The sequence below is a fragment of the Eptatretus burgeri genome, chromosome 13 (assembly GCF_056783735.1).
Source record: "Eptatretus burgeri isolate ZD-2024b chromosome 13, Ebu_testis_v1, whole genome shotgun sequence".
In the NCBI taxonomy this organism is placed as follows: domain Eukaryota; kingdom Metazoa; phylum Chordata; class Myxini; order Myxiniformes; family Myxinidae; genus Eptatretus; species Eptatretus burgeri.
Genome location: NC_140973.1, coordinates 62,648,829 through 62,669,039, shown reverse-complemented (window position 1 = coordinate 62,669,039; position 20,211 = coordinate 62,648,829). Strand labels below are relative to the sequence as shown.

General features: G+C 42.3%; 1 protein-coding gene and 1 long non-coding RNA gene across 3 annotated transcripts in view; one reads left to right on the top strand and one right to left on the bottom strand.

Moving 5' to 3' along the window:
• The window catches only part of LOC147014632 (uncharacterized), a 174,260-nt gene that overhangs the window by 77,211 nt on the left and 76,838 nt on the right, over window positions 1-20,211 (bottom strand). The gene's annotated exons all lie outside the window — the stretch shown is intronic.
• LOC147014631 (progesterone receptor-like) overlaps window positions 16,116-20,211 on the top strand; it is a 256,608-nt gene continuing 252,512 nt past the window's right edge. The window contains exon 1 of one of the 2 annotated variants that reach the window (XM_085852761.1): window positions 16,116-17,178. In XM_085852761.1, coding sequence (XP_085708887.1) covers window positions 16,454-17,178 — 725 coding nt within the window. In that variant the 5' untranslated portion in view covers window positions 16,116-16,453. The remainder of the gene's footprint in view (window positions 17,179-20,211) is intronic. The other variant, XM_085852762.1, reaches the window with a different exon arrangement.

Below are 20,211 nucleotides of genomic sequence, written 5' to 3'. Positions count from 1 at the left end.
AATTACCGTAGATCTATGGGAGCAGCGCAATATTGCACACGATCTTCCAGAACGTAATTAAACAAGAGGAAAGCTCTAAGGGCACCCACTGTCCATCGTCCACGGAGAATGTGCCGGTCCCGTGACCTGTGGGTGCTTTCATGCCTAAGTGAGAATGTTATGGACGTACAAATTCAGGCTTATATGGTCACAGACAGATAAAATAGAGTGGAATGAAGTTGTGAGGTCGCTTGGCCATGTCTTGCCTGATCTTTCTCTTGGGAATTGATCTGATCTCCACCATCCCTCTCTGCCTGTTGAGCCTTTCAGTGATTTGGACGTCGGGTGCACATCTGTGGCTTCTCATTCTGTGCCAATGCGTTATCATGCAATGCTGGTGAATGTTTTTTTGTACTGAGTTTGTCCATTACCAGTCCATCTGAGAGACACCTGCCTTCGATACATCAGACCCTTTCTCGAGGGAATGCCAAGCTGCATGGGTTCGCATGCTTGTGCTTTGACCACGTTGTAAAACGAATGGCTTTCTCCACTGAAGTTATTCATGTTCACTTAATCACCTGTCCGGTGACATTGAACACAACCTGGCATAGGAGTGATTTACCTGCAGGATTGGTCATGTTTTCGGAACGAGACACCCGTCAATAGTTTGAACAACCTTCAGATGAATCTTTTTCGTGATTCTCTAATTTTTTGGCCAGTCAGGCAGGTTTATAAAAATCCTCCAAGTGCCACAGATTTATTTATAAAATAGCCCCAGTTGGACAATGATGAGATGAGTTTTGGCAATGATGGTTGGACAATTTTGGTTGGACAATGATGAGTTTTGGCCAGGTTAGCCCCTGGGTGTAAGGATGCCAAGGCCTTAATTAAGGAGGTTAACACTAACAGGTGCTTGTAACAGAGGTCTGTTAATGCCGATGTGCCCTTTTTGGCACAAAGTGCAGCCACAGCTCTCCAAACACGCTCATCATTCATGATTGCCACCTGTGTGAGAAACATGAACGAAGTTAAGTTGCCTCATTAATAGCCCTCTTGCATCAAGTTCTCATCTGCAACCTTGCCTCGTAATGCAGGGAACCCAGGTTCCTATCCCATTCATCTTGTGATATCCATTGTCTTGACAGCACTCATGTGCTTGTAATTCACAAAGAAGTACATTGATGTCTATGAACGTCTTTGTCCTGCAGGTGATATTTCGACATATTCCTCCACGAGGCTTACATCTCTCACCTTCTATTTATTACCCCACGCACACGAAGTGAAAATCGGGGTTAAGCAATTATTGGTTCATGTCCGTCTGGCCATCTTATGTATCAGTGGATGATCGAGGAAAAGCTTATTTAAATTGAATGTTATATTTTGAACATGAATAGGAAGATAAGTTTTCTGTTTTACAGAACATTGGTTCTGAATTCATTTTGTTCTTACCATTGAACCCCCTTTCGTTGAGTTGGCGACGGATGGTGAGTTGAAACTGTCGTACCTTGTGTCTGAAGATCACCTTGAATCTGTTTGGCAGTTGATCGAGGTGTTCTCTCCACTATTCGAACAATCCTTTGCTGCAATCTTCCATCAAGTGTTCTCCTGCGGCCACGTCCAGGGAAGTTGGATACAGTGCCATGGGCCTTAAACTTCCTGATAACATTGCGTACCGTGGACACAGGAACATCAAGGTGTCTGGAGATGGACTTGTAGCCTTGATTGTCCATGCTTGGCTACAATCTTGTGTCTGACCTCAGACAATTATCTGGTTTTCTTTCTTTTCTCCACGCCCATTGCGGTACACACTGTGACACAAAAAAGTAGAAAGACTCCTTTTCGCCATTCGAACTGGTTGAATGAGTGATTTTTATGTTGCGGGCACCTGCAACTCACCAGAGGTGACTTCGATTCCAATGTAAAGGAGAATCACCTGCTTTTAATCTAATTGTTTCTAAAAATTTCTAAAAGGTGTCAATAATATTGTTAGGGCCATTTTAGGATTTCTGTGTGGAATAAGCAAAGATTTAGTATTTTTTTTCAGCTTTTTCGTTTTGTTCCACTGCAAACCAAAGAAATACATGTGTGGATATCAAAAGATTTTTTTTTTAAATTTCAACTATTTTCTGGAAGAAATGGTGCAATATTTGAAAAACAGTGCAAGGATTACAATATTTTTTTGGCCACGACAGTACATGCACATAAGCCGTACACATGTTCTTGCTTCATGTATGTACATTGTGTTATTATACGCCCGATATATACATACATACATATATATATATATATATATATATATATATATATATATATATATATATATATATATATATATATCGGGGCGTATTATGTGATTCCGTCCGTCCGTCTGTCCATTCCTGTCTGCACTCTAACTCCCAAAGTTTTCAACTTTCACGTTTCATATTTGGTACATAGGTACAGACTGTGGAGACGGTGTGTCGTGACATACATTCGTCATCTAAAGTGGTTGCCATGGCAACCAGGATGCTGTTTTCCATGTCGTAGCACAATTCTGTATATACCTTCTTGTTCGGGCATATATTGTGCTCACTTGAGCTCTTGTTTTTCAGATGAAATCAGCAAAATCGAGAAACGATTGAAACACGGAGAATTAGAGAGTTTCTTCTTCTTCATTTTGGTTCTTGTATCAGTTCCATCTATCCATTGGGACCATACTCTGCAGAGCGTTGGTGCTGTCGAAACAGTCTCCATGGCTATTGCGCACAATCCTGGACAGGTCACCACTCCGACATAGGATACCAGCAAGCTGGCACTCATTTTGCTGACCTCGGAAGGAGAACAGGCAGAGTCAACTCTACCTGGTATTAATTCAACAGCTGAGTGGGATTTGAACTCAGGATCCTCAGATCACAACCCCACCACTCTGACCATTAAGCCAACACCAGGCATAGCATTGGCTCAAGTGTGCGCTAAAGCAAACTAAATTTTTATCTCCAGTTTGTTATCCTAGTTGTCTTTATTGGTTTCTACTCTTCAAAAAAATCACGAACTGAAAATTGTTTTTCCTTTAATTTTGCCGAATTGGCCCAAACAAGGTGGGTTGGAGAGTTTCTTCTTCTTCATTATATTTCCGGTTTCGGCTCAAGCGTGCGTTAAACACAAACCAATTTTTATCTCCCAAACATTCATTGGGACTAGTAGGGAACATCTATTGTAAAGCAATTCTTGCTTTTGTTGTGATGTCACAAATTTTGAATGTAAAATGTATATTCATGTTTTGCTTCATGCTTATTAATGTTCCACTCATGTGTTTTATCATCTCCTCTAGAGAAGGCGAGTGGACTCTTCCCAGGTCTGGCGGGCCAGAGGTTTGGTGGAAAAAGAACATTTTTTTTCCGATGCTGTTGGAGTGATTAAAAAAAAAGGTGATTTGAACCTCGACAAGTGTTAACGAAACTGCCTGGAGCATTCTTATCCAAGAATCTCCACATTTAGACTGTAGCACTTCCAGGATACTTGTTGCTTCTTTGTTCTTTCTAAGTTTCTTCTTTCCTGTTCGGTTTGATTGCAAAGAAAAACTATCCATATCTTCTCAAGGGCTCGGCAGGATGTAGTCCGAGTGTTGGCCAGAAAAGCGTGCATTCGTGTCCGCACAATGTTTTTCTGCATTTTTGTGATCACCAGACCATCTGAATGAATATTCCGATTGATGCCACTCTGGCACCCTTGAGCATTTTTGTAGAAACCCATTTAATATGCAAATTACCGGTGGCCATTGTCAAAATTACTATTTTTCTTAATATCTCCAAAAATAAGCATCCAAATAGCCTGGTTGAGGTGTCTACACCTATGCTTTTAGGGTCACTAGTCATGATAGACCCACTTAAAATTTAATAACATTTAAATTTAGCTCATTAATATGCAAATTAGCAGTTGCCATTATCAAAATAATTTTTCTTAATATCTCCAGAAGTAAGCATCCAAACAGCCTGGTTGAGGTGTCCAAACCCATGTTTTTAGGGTCACTGATCATGATAAACCCACTTACAATTTGATAACATTGAAATTTAGCTCATTAATATGCAAATTAGCATAACCCTACCCCCTGAATTTGTCTGCGCCGATCGGCGTTTTTGCAGTACAGTTATACAACAACAAAACTGTTTGAAAATAACTTGGGCAGAGCAGTTTATCCCCAGTACAGTTGTGAATAAATGGCTGACCTCAGAAGATCAACAGCATGAACTGTTTCTGATCAAGTAAGTTGAGGCTTGTAATGTAATGAAAGAAACATGGAGAAGTGAGTTTTAAGTAAGAGTAATGTCTTCTGATACAGTAAAATGATCGATATTATTTGCAAGCAAGTTTTTTTTTTAATTATTTAACATGATCTGTCTGAAAGTAACTGTGTTTTATTGATTTTTAAAAGTACACAGGGTGGAACCTGTTTCCTGAGAATTTTTAAAAATACCAACAAAGAAATTAAATGTTTACTGATGTTTATAATTACCTCTATTGTTACAGGTTGAGGCTCCATCACCAAGGGAGACTGTTTCTTCAGTCCCTGCAATGCAACTAAAGCTGGAAAACCTCTGGTAACAGTTGGTCCAGACAGAGTGCGAAGTATCATCCGGTCAGGCAAAGCAAGACAAGATGGTATACATGAAGAGCTTGAACAGAGATTACAGGCAGACAAATCTATCGAGCTCAAATGCCATAGAGACTGTGTGTCACCGTACACATCACGCTCACACATAGAAAGACACCTGAAACGAATGAGTAATGTCTGTTTGGAAGATGCTTCAACAAGCAAAAGAAGCCGCCGTTCAAAGACGACAGTATTTGACTTTAAAGAACATTGCATTTTTTGCGGAGAAAAGTGAATCCTGGACTTTGATAAGAAGAATCCTAATCGTTGGCGGCGAGTTCTCCTTTGAAGGACTGCAGATCGTGTTGATCGGACAACTTTCAAACAAACTATTCTCGATGTTATTGAGTCCCACCAGGATGAAGAAGGACGCCAGGTCAAGATACGATTAGTGGGCGCAATCAGCGATCTTCATGCTGCTGATCTGAGATATCACGATGACTGCAGAAAGTCCTTCATGGCGCCCCGTTCTGTTGCAGCAGCAGCATACAGTGGCAGAGAAACTCAGGACATTGAGCCAGCTGTCAGTTCTACCATCCTATTAATGAAAAATGACATGTTGCGCATCTGGAATTCATTAGAAGTCTACAATATGTACAAGGATCATGGAGGAAAGCTATACTCTCAACGAACCCTGTTATCCAAATTGTTGGATATACTTGGCTCTGAGCTTCTGGTTCTGTCTGGTGAAGGTGTCGCTAGTTTAATCTTGTTTCACAGCAGAGCGTCTACTGCGATCAACTTAGTAGCATCAGATGAAGATGACGCCATTGATGTTTCCATAGAACGAATTGCCAAGAAGGGTACACAGCAAAGCAGTTGTTGTCCGACCCCAGTTCCTATCAGACTAGAATTAATATAGATATTGCTAATGAAGCAGTGAGTTCAACCCTTCAAATGCTACTCTCCAAAATAGCAGCTAAATTGGACTGCACACTTCCAGGAGCTCTGATGAGAAACATCATAATGAATATGATCACCAATTGACCAACTACACTCCAAATAGCACTGGGAGTTCTAGTCAGTCGTAAAAGCCTCATCGAGCAGTTGTACAACTACCGTGTCACCTGTTCCTATGATGTGTTTCAGCGTTTCAAGGGATCAGCAGCAAAGGCTGCAACTGTTCACTCCGGGATTAGGGGAACCGCCAATGCTGAATGTGGCCTCGTTCAGGTTGTTGCTGACAACTTCGACACAAATATCTCATCCCAGAACGGACTCGTTTCAACACATTCTCTTGCAGTACTACTTACCATAAAAGATCAGGAGATATCTTCCACATCTGAAGATGAAGCCATCATCAGATGATTGACCCGTGATGAAATGGAGACACCTGTGACAGAAGACATTTCGGTTCAAAGGTACAAGGAACCTGAGAAACCAGCGATGCCAGTTGAAGAAGCCACATGTGTGGTGTTACCTCTCCGCGTATTGGCTCATCAAGCTATACAACTTAGGAGAGTTCAAGATAAGGATTTTTCTTTTCTGAAGCAAATCACTTCTGATCAGGACACACCAGAGTTTGGTTGCTTTAATACGAAGCTCTGCAGAGAGCAAGGACGATCCATCCAACCTGCAACGAGGGCCATTTATACACCACTCATAGATATGGATCGAGCTGATCCGGACACGATGTTTACAGCAATGGAGGGAAAACGCTTGACCGCAGAGTGTGGACAAACTGTGACCATCTTCCCAAACGACCAACAGCTGTATCGAGTGGCCGTTAATGTTAAATGGGTTTATCATGAGTGATTTACCCAGTTCATACCAAGGCTGGGCGGCATGCACTCCCTTATGAGTTTCATCGGTTGTATGGGGAACTTGATGGCTAAAAGTGGGCTGGAAGACGTAAAAAAAAGTTTCCCCAAAACTTCAGGGCTCTGCGAGTGGTGACTGAGGAGTCCTTCGTTCCAGCGTGGCTCAGGCAGAAAGTCATGAAGATTAATGGACACTCTTGAAACCAAATCAACAAAGAGCATGACCACAAAACTATGAGTACAGAACCTTGTGAAACCTGTACTCATCATGATGGCGTTTGTTCATGCTGAGCGTGAAGGAGACTGGCCATTGCATCTTTGGGCTATGAAGGAGATGCTTCCCTATTTATTCATGGCTGGACATCACAACTATGCTAGATATGGGCTCCACTACCTTCGATCGATGGAAAAGCTTCATGGAGACATTCTGGAAATGTTCTCAAAAAGGATATCACGTGATGCAGCACAAGAAGGTCCTATGGAATGGCATATGGTCAGATATGTACATCGAGTCCACGTTCATGCGCTATGGTCATGGCATACATGGAATCGTTGGCATTACACTGAAGCCTTCTACACTGAAGAAGTGGGCCTATAGTATGCACACGTTTAGTCAGATAGTCCACGATCTCACAAATATGTCTGAGGGGCACATAGTCACAGAGGTGACCATTCACAAGGAAGAGAAGCCATCACGCATACGATCTGATGCAGAGGACCGAGATAAGATAAGGAGAAAACTCCAGTCCTGTATCGACCCACTTGACCCAAACGAACATGCAGACAGTGTTGTCAACTTTGTAACTGGCAGAATTGGACCAGAGAAGGTGAATGTGCCAAGCAAGGGCAGTTGACATTGGCCAAGCACAGATGCATTTGTATGAAGAAAGCTGGCCAGCAGGATTCAACACTCCCTTGTCTAAACAAGTCATAACTATGGCCGTGACATGGAAAGTCATGCGTGTGGGATCCACTGAGGTCTGTGATCTAAATCTCATCTACTCCAGGGTCATGGGACTCCAACAAAGTCGAAACATCAAACTATGTGACGTCTTAAAGTACGAGTTTGCACCTGTGCCAACATCGATGTTTGATGAAAAGGGGGAAATGAGAATAGCAAAGACCAAGTCGACATTGAAGAAGAATCTCCAAGTGGAAATCTCAACAAGACTGGGTCCACAACCTGAAGTCACCATCTTAGATGGTTGTGCAATCCTCTGGGTTATTCATTGGCCTAACAGGGGAATTGTGCAAGACTTTGTTGACAACTTCACAAGCTACATCATGGCAAAGGTGGACAAATCAGATGTATATCTCGTATTTGACAGAAATCATGATTTCAGCATCAAGAGTGGAACAAGATTAGCAAGAGCTGGGCAGCAAGCGAGCAGGTGCCACAGGTTGAACCGTCAGACTCCACTGCCTCCACAGCTGGTGGTTCTGTCAGTAACTGAGAACAAAGTTCAACTGATAAAACTGATTTGCCAGAATTTGATTGACGTTACTCAACAGAGAAAGCAGAGCCAACATAGGCTCGTCATTACGGGACAGGAGTCTACCCCAGTGGAAATACACCATGGAGCCCAAAGGTGTGGCACTGATTTGAAAACGATGCATGAGGAGGCAGATGTCATCATAATTCAGAAAGTCGCTAAAGTTACCGAAGATGGCACAGAATGCATCACAGTCATCTGTGATGATACTGATGTGTTCATCTTGCTTGTGTATCACCGCAGAACTTCATCTGCAATGCTGCATAACAATGGAAGCAACATGTCCTGGCCGATCGTTGATCAACATTGGGGCCACTGCCAGAAAGCATGCCAGGATGGTGCAAGACCTACTAGCTTTACACGCACTGACAGGTTACGACACCGTTGCCCAGATGAATGGTAGAGGTAAACTGACTGGCAAGAAGACACTCACAGCAGGCTATTCACTTCAAAAACTTGGGAATGTGGATGCATCTATTGACGATGTTATCGCCGAAGCCACTGTGTTCATGGCTGTTTGCTATGGTAGCAAGCAGAGAAGCAACATGTCTGATGTTCGCAAAGAGGTGTGGTCTATTAATATGGCGAAACCAAATGCCATCAAAGCACCAGACCTAAAGGCTCTGCCACCAACTACAGAGTCCTTTGAACAAAACGTGTGCCGCGCTCATATCCAGACAGCAATATGGAAGTCAGCTGCTGAGCTGCAGCCACCACCTCTGGATCCCACTCAGTACGGATGGAAAAGTGATGAGGCATCAAGATCATTACTTCCAATTATGCTGCCGCTCAATGTCGCTCTTGCACCACCAGAGATCTTGGAGCGAATACGATGTGGATGTTCCTCCGACAAGCAATGCTACACAGCTCAATTCCGCTGCACAGCAGCCAGGTCACCATGCACAGTTTTCGGTACATGCCATGGAGATACTGGCTGTAGGAATGAGCACACCAAGACAGCTGCTGCATTTGCCCTTGATGATGGCTCTGACACTGAATGAGACACCAAGCACTGAAGTAGCCTTCATAAGGTTTACAAAGCTGTTATATATATATATATATATATATATATATATATATATATATATATATATATATATATATATATATATATATATATATATATATATATATATATATATATATGTATATATATATATATATATATATATATATATATATATATATATATATATATATATGTATATATATATATATATATATATATATATATACATATATGTATATGTATATGTATATATATATGTATATATATATATATATGTATATATATATATATATATATATGTATATATGTATATATATATGTATATATATATGTATATATATATATATATATATATATATATATATATATATATATATATATATATATATATATATTTCTCTCTATATATTTTTTTCTCTCTATATATCTATTTATCTACATTTTCAATAACGGCGATTGCTAATTGTCATGTTAATGAGCTAAATTTCAATGTTATCAAATTGTAAGTGGGTATATCATGATCAGTGACCCTAAAAACATGGATTTGGACACCTCAACCAGGCTGTTTGGATGCTTACTTCTGGAGATATTAAGAAAAATTGTTATTTTGATAATGGTGACTGCTAATTTGCATATTAATGAGCTAAATTTAAATGTTATTAAATATTAATTGGGTTTATCATGACCAGTGACCCTAAAAACATGGATGTAGACACCTCAACCAGGCTATTTGGATGCTTACTTTTGGAGATATTAAGAAAAATAGTAATTTCGACAATGGCCACCGCTAATTTGCATATTAATGGTTTCTACAAAAACGCTCAAGGGTGCCAGAGTGGCATCAATCGGAATATTCATTCAGATGGTCTGGTGATAACAAAAATGCAGAAAAACATTATGCGGACCCTAATGCAAGTTCATCTTGAAAAATGGTGTTTGACATCCGGATTAATGCCCAGAAGAGACACACGCTCGTCTCTTAGGTGTTTAGCCTAGGTTCGAATCCCAACCCAGCTATAAACTGTCATCTCTTTGTTTTACAGGCGGGGTGATTCATCAAGGTTTGTGCTGTTTCCTCGAATGGACGTTAAGCCGGGTGTCCCGTCTGCTATCATTAGTTGGTGGACGGGGCGTTGAAGATCACACCAGTATCTTTTGTGAGGAGTGGGTGTGTTATCACAAGCACCCTGAAAAAAATATTCCTGTCCAAGTCCTCTCCATGCAAACGTCAGTACCTGACCAGCCGGTTCAAGAGACACGTGCCGAGAACTTTCACCGGTCGACCCCACAAAAAGGATGGAATAATTAAGGCCATCAAAGAAGTAAGGATAGTCGTAGTAAAGAAGTAATATTGTCACCATAAATAAGTACTCGTAGTAGTCATAGTAAAGTCGTATGGTACATCTATAGAAGTAGTATAGTAGCATTAGTAAATAAGTAGTATAGTATAGTCTAGTAGTTTAGGAGTCATAAAGAAGTAGTATATAGTATATAGGAGGAGATTGGGACCATACACTGTGCACAGCATTGGCGCTGCTTAAGCAGTTGTTGCGAATTTGGAAGCCATGATCACACTCAACATTCAGGTCCTGTAGTGCAGTTATTTCGGTATGTGTTTTATAGCTACCTTCCTTCCCTTGTCCAGTGGGTGAATCAATGTAAATGCGCTGTGATTTATTTTAATAGTTAGGAGTTTTATCGGGATTCTGCAGAGAAGAAAAACAACCCTCCCGCCCCAAGATTCCAGCAGCGTAAACAAGAATGACGGTTAGAAGGATGCTGCAGAAGAGAACGACACTCTCCCACCCCGGGATTATAGCAGCGTAAACAAGAATGACGGTTAGGAAGAAGGATGCTGCAGAAAAGAACGACAATCCCTGCCCCGGGATTTTCCCCACGTGCCGGGGAGGGGGAGGGTTGAGCGTGCCGGGGCGCATAAAAGGAAGCAGCGAGCCAGCCAGCCAGCGAGGACAAACGAAAGGAGAGAGGAGCCAGCAAGAGGCAAGCGAGAGAGAAGCCAGCCAGTGAGAAGCAAGGAAGGAGCGCTGATCTTGCTGGAGCGCTCATCGTGTTGGAGCGCTCGTGTTGCGGGAGCGCTCGTCTCTGAAGGCCTGGACTGGTCTTGCCACTGCCGTCTGGAACGTCTTCTTCCTCCTCCTCCTCCTCCTGAGGATTGAGCTTGAGAGGGACCATCCGACGCCGGAGCTGGAAGGGTCGCATGTCATCGCCGGAGAGAACGGAATTGAGGTTTTGGTGGCCGGGAGGGGCGCCGAACCGAGTCTTCCTAAAGACCGCACAAGGCGGAGAGGTCCAAGGTAGACCTTAGCCCTCAGCTCCACTATCCTCCGAGCTGAAGGCCGAAATAAAGGCATCAGCCACCACTTCTTTTGGGTGTGTGTGTATGTGTCCGTGGGCCCGTCCTCTAAGTAGTGAACTCTTAAGTGCTTTCGCCTGTATATTATTTGCCTTGCTTGATATTCGGTTTAATTCTGCTCTTTGTGTTCCCCTCCCTGCCTATTGTAAATAAATATCCCTATTTGTTAAATGTATCAGCTCGTTTTGTGTTTCTTTCATTGGTTCGACATGACGTGTGATTGAGAATTAATAAAAGCTGTTACGGCCCTAAGGGGACATTTGGACCGACGGTTCTTGGCGATTAAACCGCTTGGAATCGCACATGGAACGAGCGCGCTAAGCGGCTCATTTTCGTACGAGTTCTGACGAGGGTGATTTCTCTGATAGTTGGACCACGTGGGTATTTAGGTAAATTGAAATTGGCAATCGACCCTACTTCACGTGGTCTATCCATTGGAAAACTTCGGTCCGATAGAGGACCCATCGGCTCCGGACTTATCCGGGGCGATGACCTATACATTGCGGGCGATCGGTCGGGCCAACTTGCAGCTCCATCTAGCAGTCGTGCTCGCGGCCAATACCCAGCCCCGCAACACAGTCTCTTTTGGCTATTGGGCACAATCCTGGATGGGTCGTCACTCCGACACAGCATACCAGTACGCTAGCACTCATTTTGCCGACCTCAGAAGGATGACAGGCCGAGTTAACCTCATCTGGTATTTATTCAACAGCTGAGCAGGATTTGAACTCAGGACCCTGGGATCCAAAGCCCACCACCATAACCATTAAGCCAACACCACGCATATATAAGCCAACACTATACAGTATTGTAGTCGTCGTAAATAAGTAGTATTGTAGTCATAAGGTAGCAGAGTCGTAGTATAAAAGTATTGTCATAGTCTTAAAGAAATTGTAGTACATGAGTATTTTCGGAGTCTTAAAGAAGTATTATACTGGAGGTAAAGAAGTAGTATAGGAGTCATAAAGAAGTATTACAATAGAGATAAATATGTAGTGTAGGAATTGGAAAGAAGTATAATAGTAGAGGTAAATAAGTAGTACAGGAGTCGTAAAGAAGTATTAGGAGATAAATAAGTAGCATAGGAGTCGTATAGAAGTATTATCATGGAGATAAATAAGTAGTCCAGTAGTCGGAAGGAAGTATTATAGGAGAGATAAATAAGTGGCATAGGAGTCGTAAAAAAGTATTCTCATGGAGATAAATATGTAGTTCAGGAGTCGTAAAGAAGTATTATCAGAGAGATAAATAAGTAGTATAGGAGTCGTAAAGAAGTATTATAGTAGAGATAAAGCAGTCGTAGGGGAGTCGGAAAGAGGTATTACAGTGGAGATAAAGAAGTAGTGTAGGAGTCATAAAGAAGTATTATAGCAGAGATAAATAAGTAGTATCGGAGTTGTAAAGAAGTATTCGAGTCGAGGTAAATAAGTAGTGTAGGAGTAGTCAAGAAGTAGTGTAGTAGAGATAAAGAAGTCACATGGGAGTCATAAAGAAGTGTTATAGTCATAAAGAAATAGGAGTACATGAGCATTTTCGGAGTAGTAAAGAATTATTATAGTAGAGATATCAGTCGTGTCAGAGTCAGAAAGATGTATTATTGTTGAGATAAATAAGTAGTATAGAAGTCACAAAGAAGTAGTATAGTAGTTATAAATAAGTAGTATAGGAGTCATAAAGGAGTATTAGAGTAGCGATAAATTAGTGGTATAGGAGTCATAAAAAATTGGTATAGTGGAGGTAAATAAGTAGTATAGGAGTTGTAAAGAAGTATTATAGCAGAGACATAGAAGTCATATAGTAGTCTTAAAGAAGTATTTTAGTGGAGAAAAAAAGTATTATCGTTGTCGTAAAGAAGTATTATCATAGTCGTAAAGAAATAGTAGAACATGAGCATTTTAGGAGTCGTAAAGAAGTATTGAAGTAGAAATAAATAAGTGGGATGGGAGTCGCAAAGTAGTATAGTCGAGGTAAATAGGTAGAATAGGAGTGGTAAATAAGTATTATATGAGATGTAAATAAGTTGAATGGGAGTCGTAAAAAAGTATATGGTAGAGGTAAATAAGTAGCATAGAAGTGGTAAAGAAGTAATGTATTGGAGGTAAATATGTAGTATAGAAGTCGAAAAGAAGTATTATAGTCAAGGTAAATAAGTAGTATCGGAGTCATAAAGTAGTGGAGTGGAGGTAAATATGTAGTACAGGCATCGTAAAGAAGTAATGTAGTGGAGTTAAAGAAGTAGTTTAGAAGTCGTAAAGAAGTAATATAGTTGAGATAATGAAGTAGTTTCGGAGTCGCAACAAAGTTTTATTGTGGAGATAAAGAAGTAGTTGAGAAGTCATGAAGAAGTAATATAGTGGAGATAAAGAAGTAGTTTAGGAGGCATCAAGAAGTATTAGTGTCGAGGTAAATAAGTAGTATAGGAGTTGTCAAGAAGTAGTATAGTAGAGATAAAGAAGTAGAATATGAGTAGTAAAGAACTATGAAAGAAGTGATAAATAGTGTAGGAGTCGTAAAGAAGTAGTATAGTAGAGATATTAAGTTGTGTCGGAGTCATAAATATGTATTGCAATGGAGATGAAGAAGTAGGATCGGAGTTGTAAAGAAGTATTATAGTGGAGGTAAATAAGTAGTACAGGAGTCGTGAAGAAGTATTGCAGTAGAGATAAATAAGTAGAATAGCATTCATAAAGACAAATTATGGTGGAGATAAATAAGTAGTGTAGGAGTCATGAAAAAGTGTTATAGTGGAGATAAAGAAGTGGTGTAGGAGTCGTAAAGAAGTATTATGGCAGAGATAAATAAGTAGTATTGGGGTCGTAAATAAGTAATAGAGTCGAGGTAAATAAGTAGTATAGCAGTAGTCAAGAAGTAGCATTGTAGAGATAAAGAAGTAGAATAGGAGTCGTATTTGTATTCAAGGAAGTTGTATAGTAGCGATAAAGAAGTCACATGGGAGTCATAAAGAGTATTATTGTCGTAAAGAAATATGAGTACATGAGCATTTTAGGAGTCGTAAAGAAGTATTATAGTAGAGATATAGAAGTTGTATAGGAGTCATAAAGATGTATTATTGTAGAGATAAATAAGTAGTATAGTAATGATAAATAAGAAGTGGAGCAGAGATCAATGTCATATCGGAGTCGTAAAGAAATATTATAGTGGAGATAAAGAAGTAGTAAAGTAGTCGTAAAGAAGTATTATCATAGTCCTAAAGAAATAGTAGAACATGAGCATTTGAGCAGTCTTAAAGAAGTATTAAAGTAGAGGTAAATAAGTAGGATAGTAGTCATAAAGAAGTATTATAGTAGAGGTAAATAAGTAGTATAGGAATAATAAATAAGTAATATAGTGGAGCTATATAAGTAGTTTAGTAGAGGGAAATAAATAGTGTAGGAGTCGTAAAGAAGTCGGAAAGTAATATAGCAGTCATAAAGAAGTCGTATAGTCGTGGTATTGAAGAAGTAATAGTAGTGGTAAAAAGTAAAATGGTGGTCGTGTTGTCGGACTGAAACAGCAATGTCTGCAGAGATCCACACTTAAGATGTAAGAAACCCCAGTGAGACTCAAGCCAGCTTGTCTATTTAATGTCGCACACAAACTTCTCATCCACTACAAGTCCATTCTCATAATGGCAGTGGAAATGAGATGGGGAGTAGAAGTATCATTAGTTGTAAGAAAGAGGTAGTGTAGTAATTGTAGGGTGATGAGAATCAAAATAATCAGATACATGTTCCCGTAGGCTGATTTGCTTCTTCTTTCCTCCTTTTCTTGCACAAGGACTGATCGAGAAGTTTGGAGTAATATTATTGTGAGGTCGTTATTGACGTAATCATCCACTAGAGGGTACTGTAATATACACTAGGATGCGATGATGCAATAAGTGCAACAGCATTGTGTAATTGTTTGAGGGGCACGTGCGGATACATTTTGGGTTGAGTGAACTAATGGTCCTCGTGTGTGGCGGGTTTCATCGTGACCCCAGTGAGCAAGTCCAGACGAGCTAAGAATAGCTATAGAGATGCTTAAAATGGGGTGGGTGGGGGCTGAAGAGGGCTGGAGAGGGGAGGCGAGGGGGAGGGGGGAGGATTTCCCTGGTTGATGGCGTGTAAGCAGCTAAAACCGTGTCCTGGGACTTATGGCTCACCCTGTTGAATCTAGATTCTGGACAATGCAGACACACAGATCACGAGTCAAAACGATTTTGATCATCCTTTTAGCATTCGTGATGGACTCGTGCTTCGGACAACTCTGATGGACAAATAGTGAACAATTATTATAAACTGCCATCTTGGAACTTTTACATTATTTTAAAGGAGTTCAACAATTATTTGCAAGTCAGCAACGCTCTGACTATGTTATATGCCTGTCGTACATGATGTTAAACCTGCTACTAATAGTCGACGACTCCTACTTTAACAGTCCCAATTATTCCCACCTTCTGAGGTCGCCAGGGAAGCGTTATTGACCCAGGTCTTTCACGAACCAGCCGGCAAGGTGTCACTGAAGGTGATTTGGGTAGGAATTAATTTGTTCAGGGTGCTGCAGACAACTCACCTACTCTTCGTGAAAGACACAATGGGTCGTTGTCCTCCACCAACTAATGCTAGCAGACAGGACACCCGGCTTAACGTCCATCCAAGTCGACGGTGAACTTTGTGCTGTTTACAGCCGGTGAGGAATCGAACCCAGATCAGACAGGTATAAGCGTGCTCCCTGCCCACCAACCTGTCTGACTTTCTTGCGAAAGTAAACGTCTTGACAAAACGTCATTCCAATAATCGTACTGGGACCAAAGAGCTGCACTCATCATAGATCCGCAAACAATCAAACAAAAGCATCTCAAACGTCACAACAGTGACGTCATTCGTCCTAATGACGTCACGGACGCACACCGCTCAAGTTGTGTTCCCGGAAGAATCACGTGAGTCGAGTCGAGTTGTTTGTTTATTTTTGTTTGTCACACCAGACCGTTTTGTCGAGCGAACTTTGCCGTCGGGGAGGTGCCATCCCTAATTCTCCCTCTCCCTCTCCCTCTCCCTCCCAGCTGCTCTCCAAGCCTTTCCAACGGTTGGGCTTGCTTGCCAAGGTCCCTCATTCTCTGTCCCTCCCTGCTTGGCCCCTCCTGTTGCAGCCACGCGTTCTCGAGCTCGTCTGACGAGAGAGGGAGAGAGAGAGAGCGCGTGCGGTCGATGAAGCCGCGTGTGCGCCATGAGTGGGACATCGCAGGGTGACGGTTCCTCGTCGCTCAGCGCCGCGGTCATGGGGGCGGTCGAGTCGGCACTCACAGAAGGAAATGTTGTGGATGACATTTTATCAAACACTCTTGAACGACCTCTGGTAGATGGCCCTGTGATGAGTCCCGGTATCCCCAGCGACCACCACGGAGGTTACCTGCCCGCGGACCGCGCGGGAGTCGAGTTTGACTTCGCTTTGGACGAGTTACCTCAGATCCAGGGAGTTCGTGCCGTGCCCGGTGAGGGAGGTTACCTGCCGGGAGAGGCGCTCCCCGCGCACACTTCCACAGACCAAGGCTCCACAGGTTCCAGCGGCTTGTTACATCTCAGCACACCGGGAGTCATGAAGATGGAGCACCCGAGCGAGCAAGCCGCCGCTCACCATTCATGGAGGTTCTCGGAACTGTTGGGCCTGAGCGAGGCTGGACCCAGCACGGGGTCTCCGCCGGTGCTGAGCCCACCGCCGGGCGTGCGTCGCTGTAAGAGTGAAGCGCTCCCCGAAGGTGTGCCCATGATGCATCCTGGACAGTATCTCCAACAGAGATTTGTGGGCTCTCCCCCCATTGCTGAGACCCTTCCTGGACCCCCAATGGGAATAGCCGAGTCGTGGCTCCCGCCGCCGTTGCTCCTGGGTCGAGAAGGGACGCCAGGTTACCGTATGGTTCCAACACCGCGGGGTCGCTTTGAGGATACGCACAGGTAAGGGGTCTCTCGGACGATAATGTAATAATAATAATAATAATAATATTATGATAATCGTAATGAACGCACGGAACTTGATGCCAACAGCAAGTCAGACTGACAGTTTAAAGTGAGCACAAACTTATCTCGCGATCTTCATTGTTATTATATATATATATATATATATATATATATATATATATATATATATATATATATATATATATATATATATTAATTCTTACACACGCACTCAACAAGGAACTTGGGCGCAGAGGATGCCATTCGGCCCATCATGCCTGTGCTACACCAACCAACATCAGATAATACATAAGTCCATCTCAGGCTTCAAAACAATTTCTCTGGGCCCGGGGTGGGGGTAGATCCCCCCCCCACCCCGGTGTTATTTATATGTGCAAATGTAATTAATATTCAAATTAAAACTTATTTTTGATTTCAAAAGATTGGGGGGTGGTGGACGAAGGCGGTTGTAGAGTGAAGAATCCATAAACACCAACCACACATTCACCCTTTTGACGAGACCCTCTCACACACACACATCAGTCATTGCGCATGTACATACATTATCACCCATCCACACGCAAACTACCCACAGCTCCTGCCAATAACCCTGTACCCATACATCTCCAATGCATCTTGTTGCCTATCTAATTCCAATTAAAGCCGATCTACTGTTTCTGATACCACCACCTATGTACATGGAGACCATTCCCTGCACTCGGTACTCTTTGAATGAAAGACCCTTATCTAATGAGTGTTATAACTTTCATCCTCTTTACTCTCAAGCTAGGTCTGGCCCCTGGTCCTATCACTGTCTATTCTGCTGAAAAACTCCACTGCATCTATGTAGTCCTTTCATCCATACCCTTCATTATCTTAGACATCTCCATCAGATCCCCTCAAATTCGCCTTCTTTCTAACTCTGTCTCTTTCAGTTCCTCATCATAGCTGAGTCTAGCTCAGTACCCTCTCTATGGCAGCAATCAATCTCGTAGCCCTATGTTGTACCCTCTCCTTGGCAGCAATCAATCCAGTTGCCCTATATTGTACCCTCTCCTTGGCAGAAATCAATCTAGTAGCCCTATTATATGTTGTACCCTCTTTATGGCAGCAATCAATCTTGTAGTCCTATGTTGTACCCTCTCCTTGGCAGCGATCAATCTAGGAGCCCTATGTTGTACCCTCTCCTTGGCAGCGATCAATCTAGGAGCCCTATGTTGTACCCTCTCCTTGGCAGCAATCAATCCAGTTGCCCTATATTGTACCCTCTCCTTGGCAGAAATCAATCTAGTAGCCCTATTATATGTTGTACCCTCTTTATGGCAGCAATCAATCTTGTAGTCCTATGTTGTACCCTCTCCTTGGCAGCAATCAATCTTGTAGTCCTATGTTGTACCCTCTCCTTGGCAGCAATCAATCTGGTAGCCCTATTATATGTTGTACCCTCTCTGTGGCAGCTACTGTATATCTTTCCGGAGATCTGGTGACAAAACTGTCCACAATATTCTGCATGAGGCCTCACTAAATTCCTGTTGTGTGTTAACATTATCTCTTTTAATTTATCTCTCTCCGAAAACAACCAAAAGCCATGTTGCCTTCACCTCAAGCTACCTGGCACGGTGCCTTGTGCTTACCCCGCTCTCCCCCACTCTCGTATCTATTACTACCCCCAAATCCCTCTCCTGTGTGACACGATCCAAGATTGCCACTTGCATCATGCAATCTCTAGTTTCATAATTCTCACCCATCCCCAACACCTTCCACCTCTTTGTTTATTAATTTACCATATGCTACATAGTCCATGATCGGGGTTGTTTGCAAGGTACTCTGAGCTGTCTGGACGGGGTCTTGGGTTCAAATCTACCGAGTAGTAGGATCCAAATAAAAACTTCTGCGTGGTGGGAGGGGTGCTGCATCATGGAGCACTCGTGCCGTCCTTTGCAGAGAGCGCTTAGCCGGCTATCCTCGCTGCACCCTCACTGCAATGTTAAACATCCCACACGATCTTTTGCAAAAGAAGTGCACATTTGGGTCGATACATCAGCCAGGTTCGAAAGTCGATCATTGCGTTGATCATTTACAGACCCTCACCTGTCAATAACAGCTGTTACTGCCCGACGAGGCTCAACGAATCGTGAGAATCGAGAGGGAAAAACAAATATTCTTTCCTTGAATTTTGCAGAATTGCATTCAAACGAATAAATGGACACACACACACAGCACACATCACTCAATCCGTGAACCTTGGTGGTGAGATCATTGAGGAAATTAAATCGGATGGTGAACTGCATCTGATGAGAAGGTAAGGCCGGATTTGAGACAGAACTGGGGCAAACAGACATTGTTTGATTCCTGTAACAATATGCAACAAGAAACGCATGTCTTGTTCGAGTTCGTATTCCAAAGGGGACTTTGCTGGCAACGAGCTTTCAGCGTCGGATTGCTTTCCATGTGGTTTTGTGCTTTGTGGTTCATCCCGTTAACACGAACCCACTCTGATGGGACTACCTTGCAAGTGCAAGAATGATCGAATTGATGTGGAATCGAAGTTAATCGATTCCAAACAAAATTCCTTGTTTTTATTACTGAACACATTTCGTTTTTGCTCGCTAAACCGCCACCCTGAGAACCCTCAAGTGTGGACGTTCAGGACCGAGGTGGTAAACTTGGGAGAGGGGGGCACGGTGGCGGGCATCACGCTCCACCCTTGTCCACTTAGTTTACAATGGCATCGAGTGCAAACTGCTCTTAAAGCTTTTTAACCTCACACTTTAAATTATAATTGAGAAGTATGGTCAGGTCTTGAATTAAAATTCAACATTTTGGGTCAGGACTTCAAACATCATAATTATTAAGAGCAAATGAAGACCCTTTGTGCAATACTTGAGCTTTGCTGACTCTCACCCCCCTCCCCCCTTTCACACGTCTCACTTCTGGTGCTCAAAACCTTCATTGTTTACACCTGTAATATCTGCAGGGCTGACACTTTTTAACTCGGCACTTGCGCAAAGCTTTCTGTGCACATTCCAA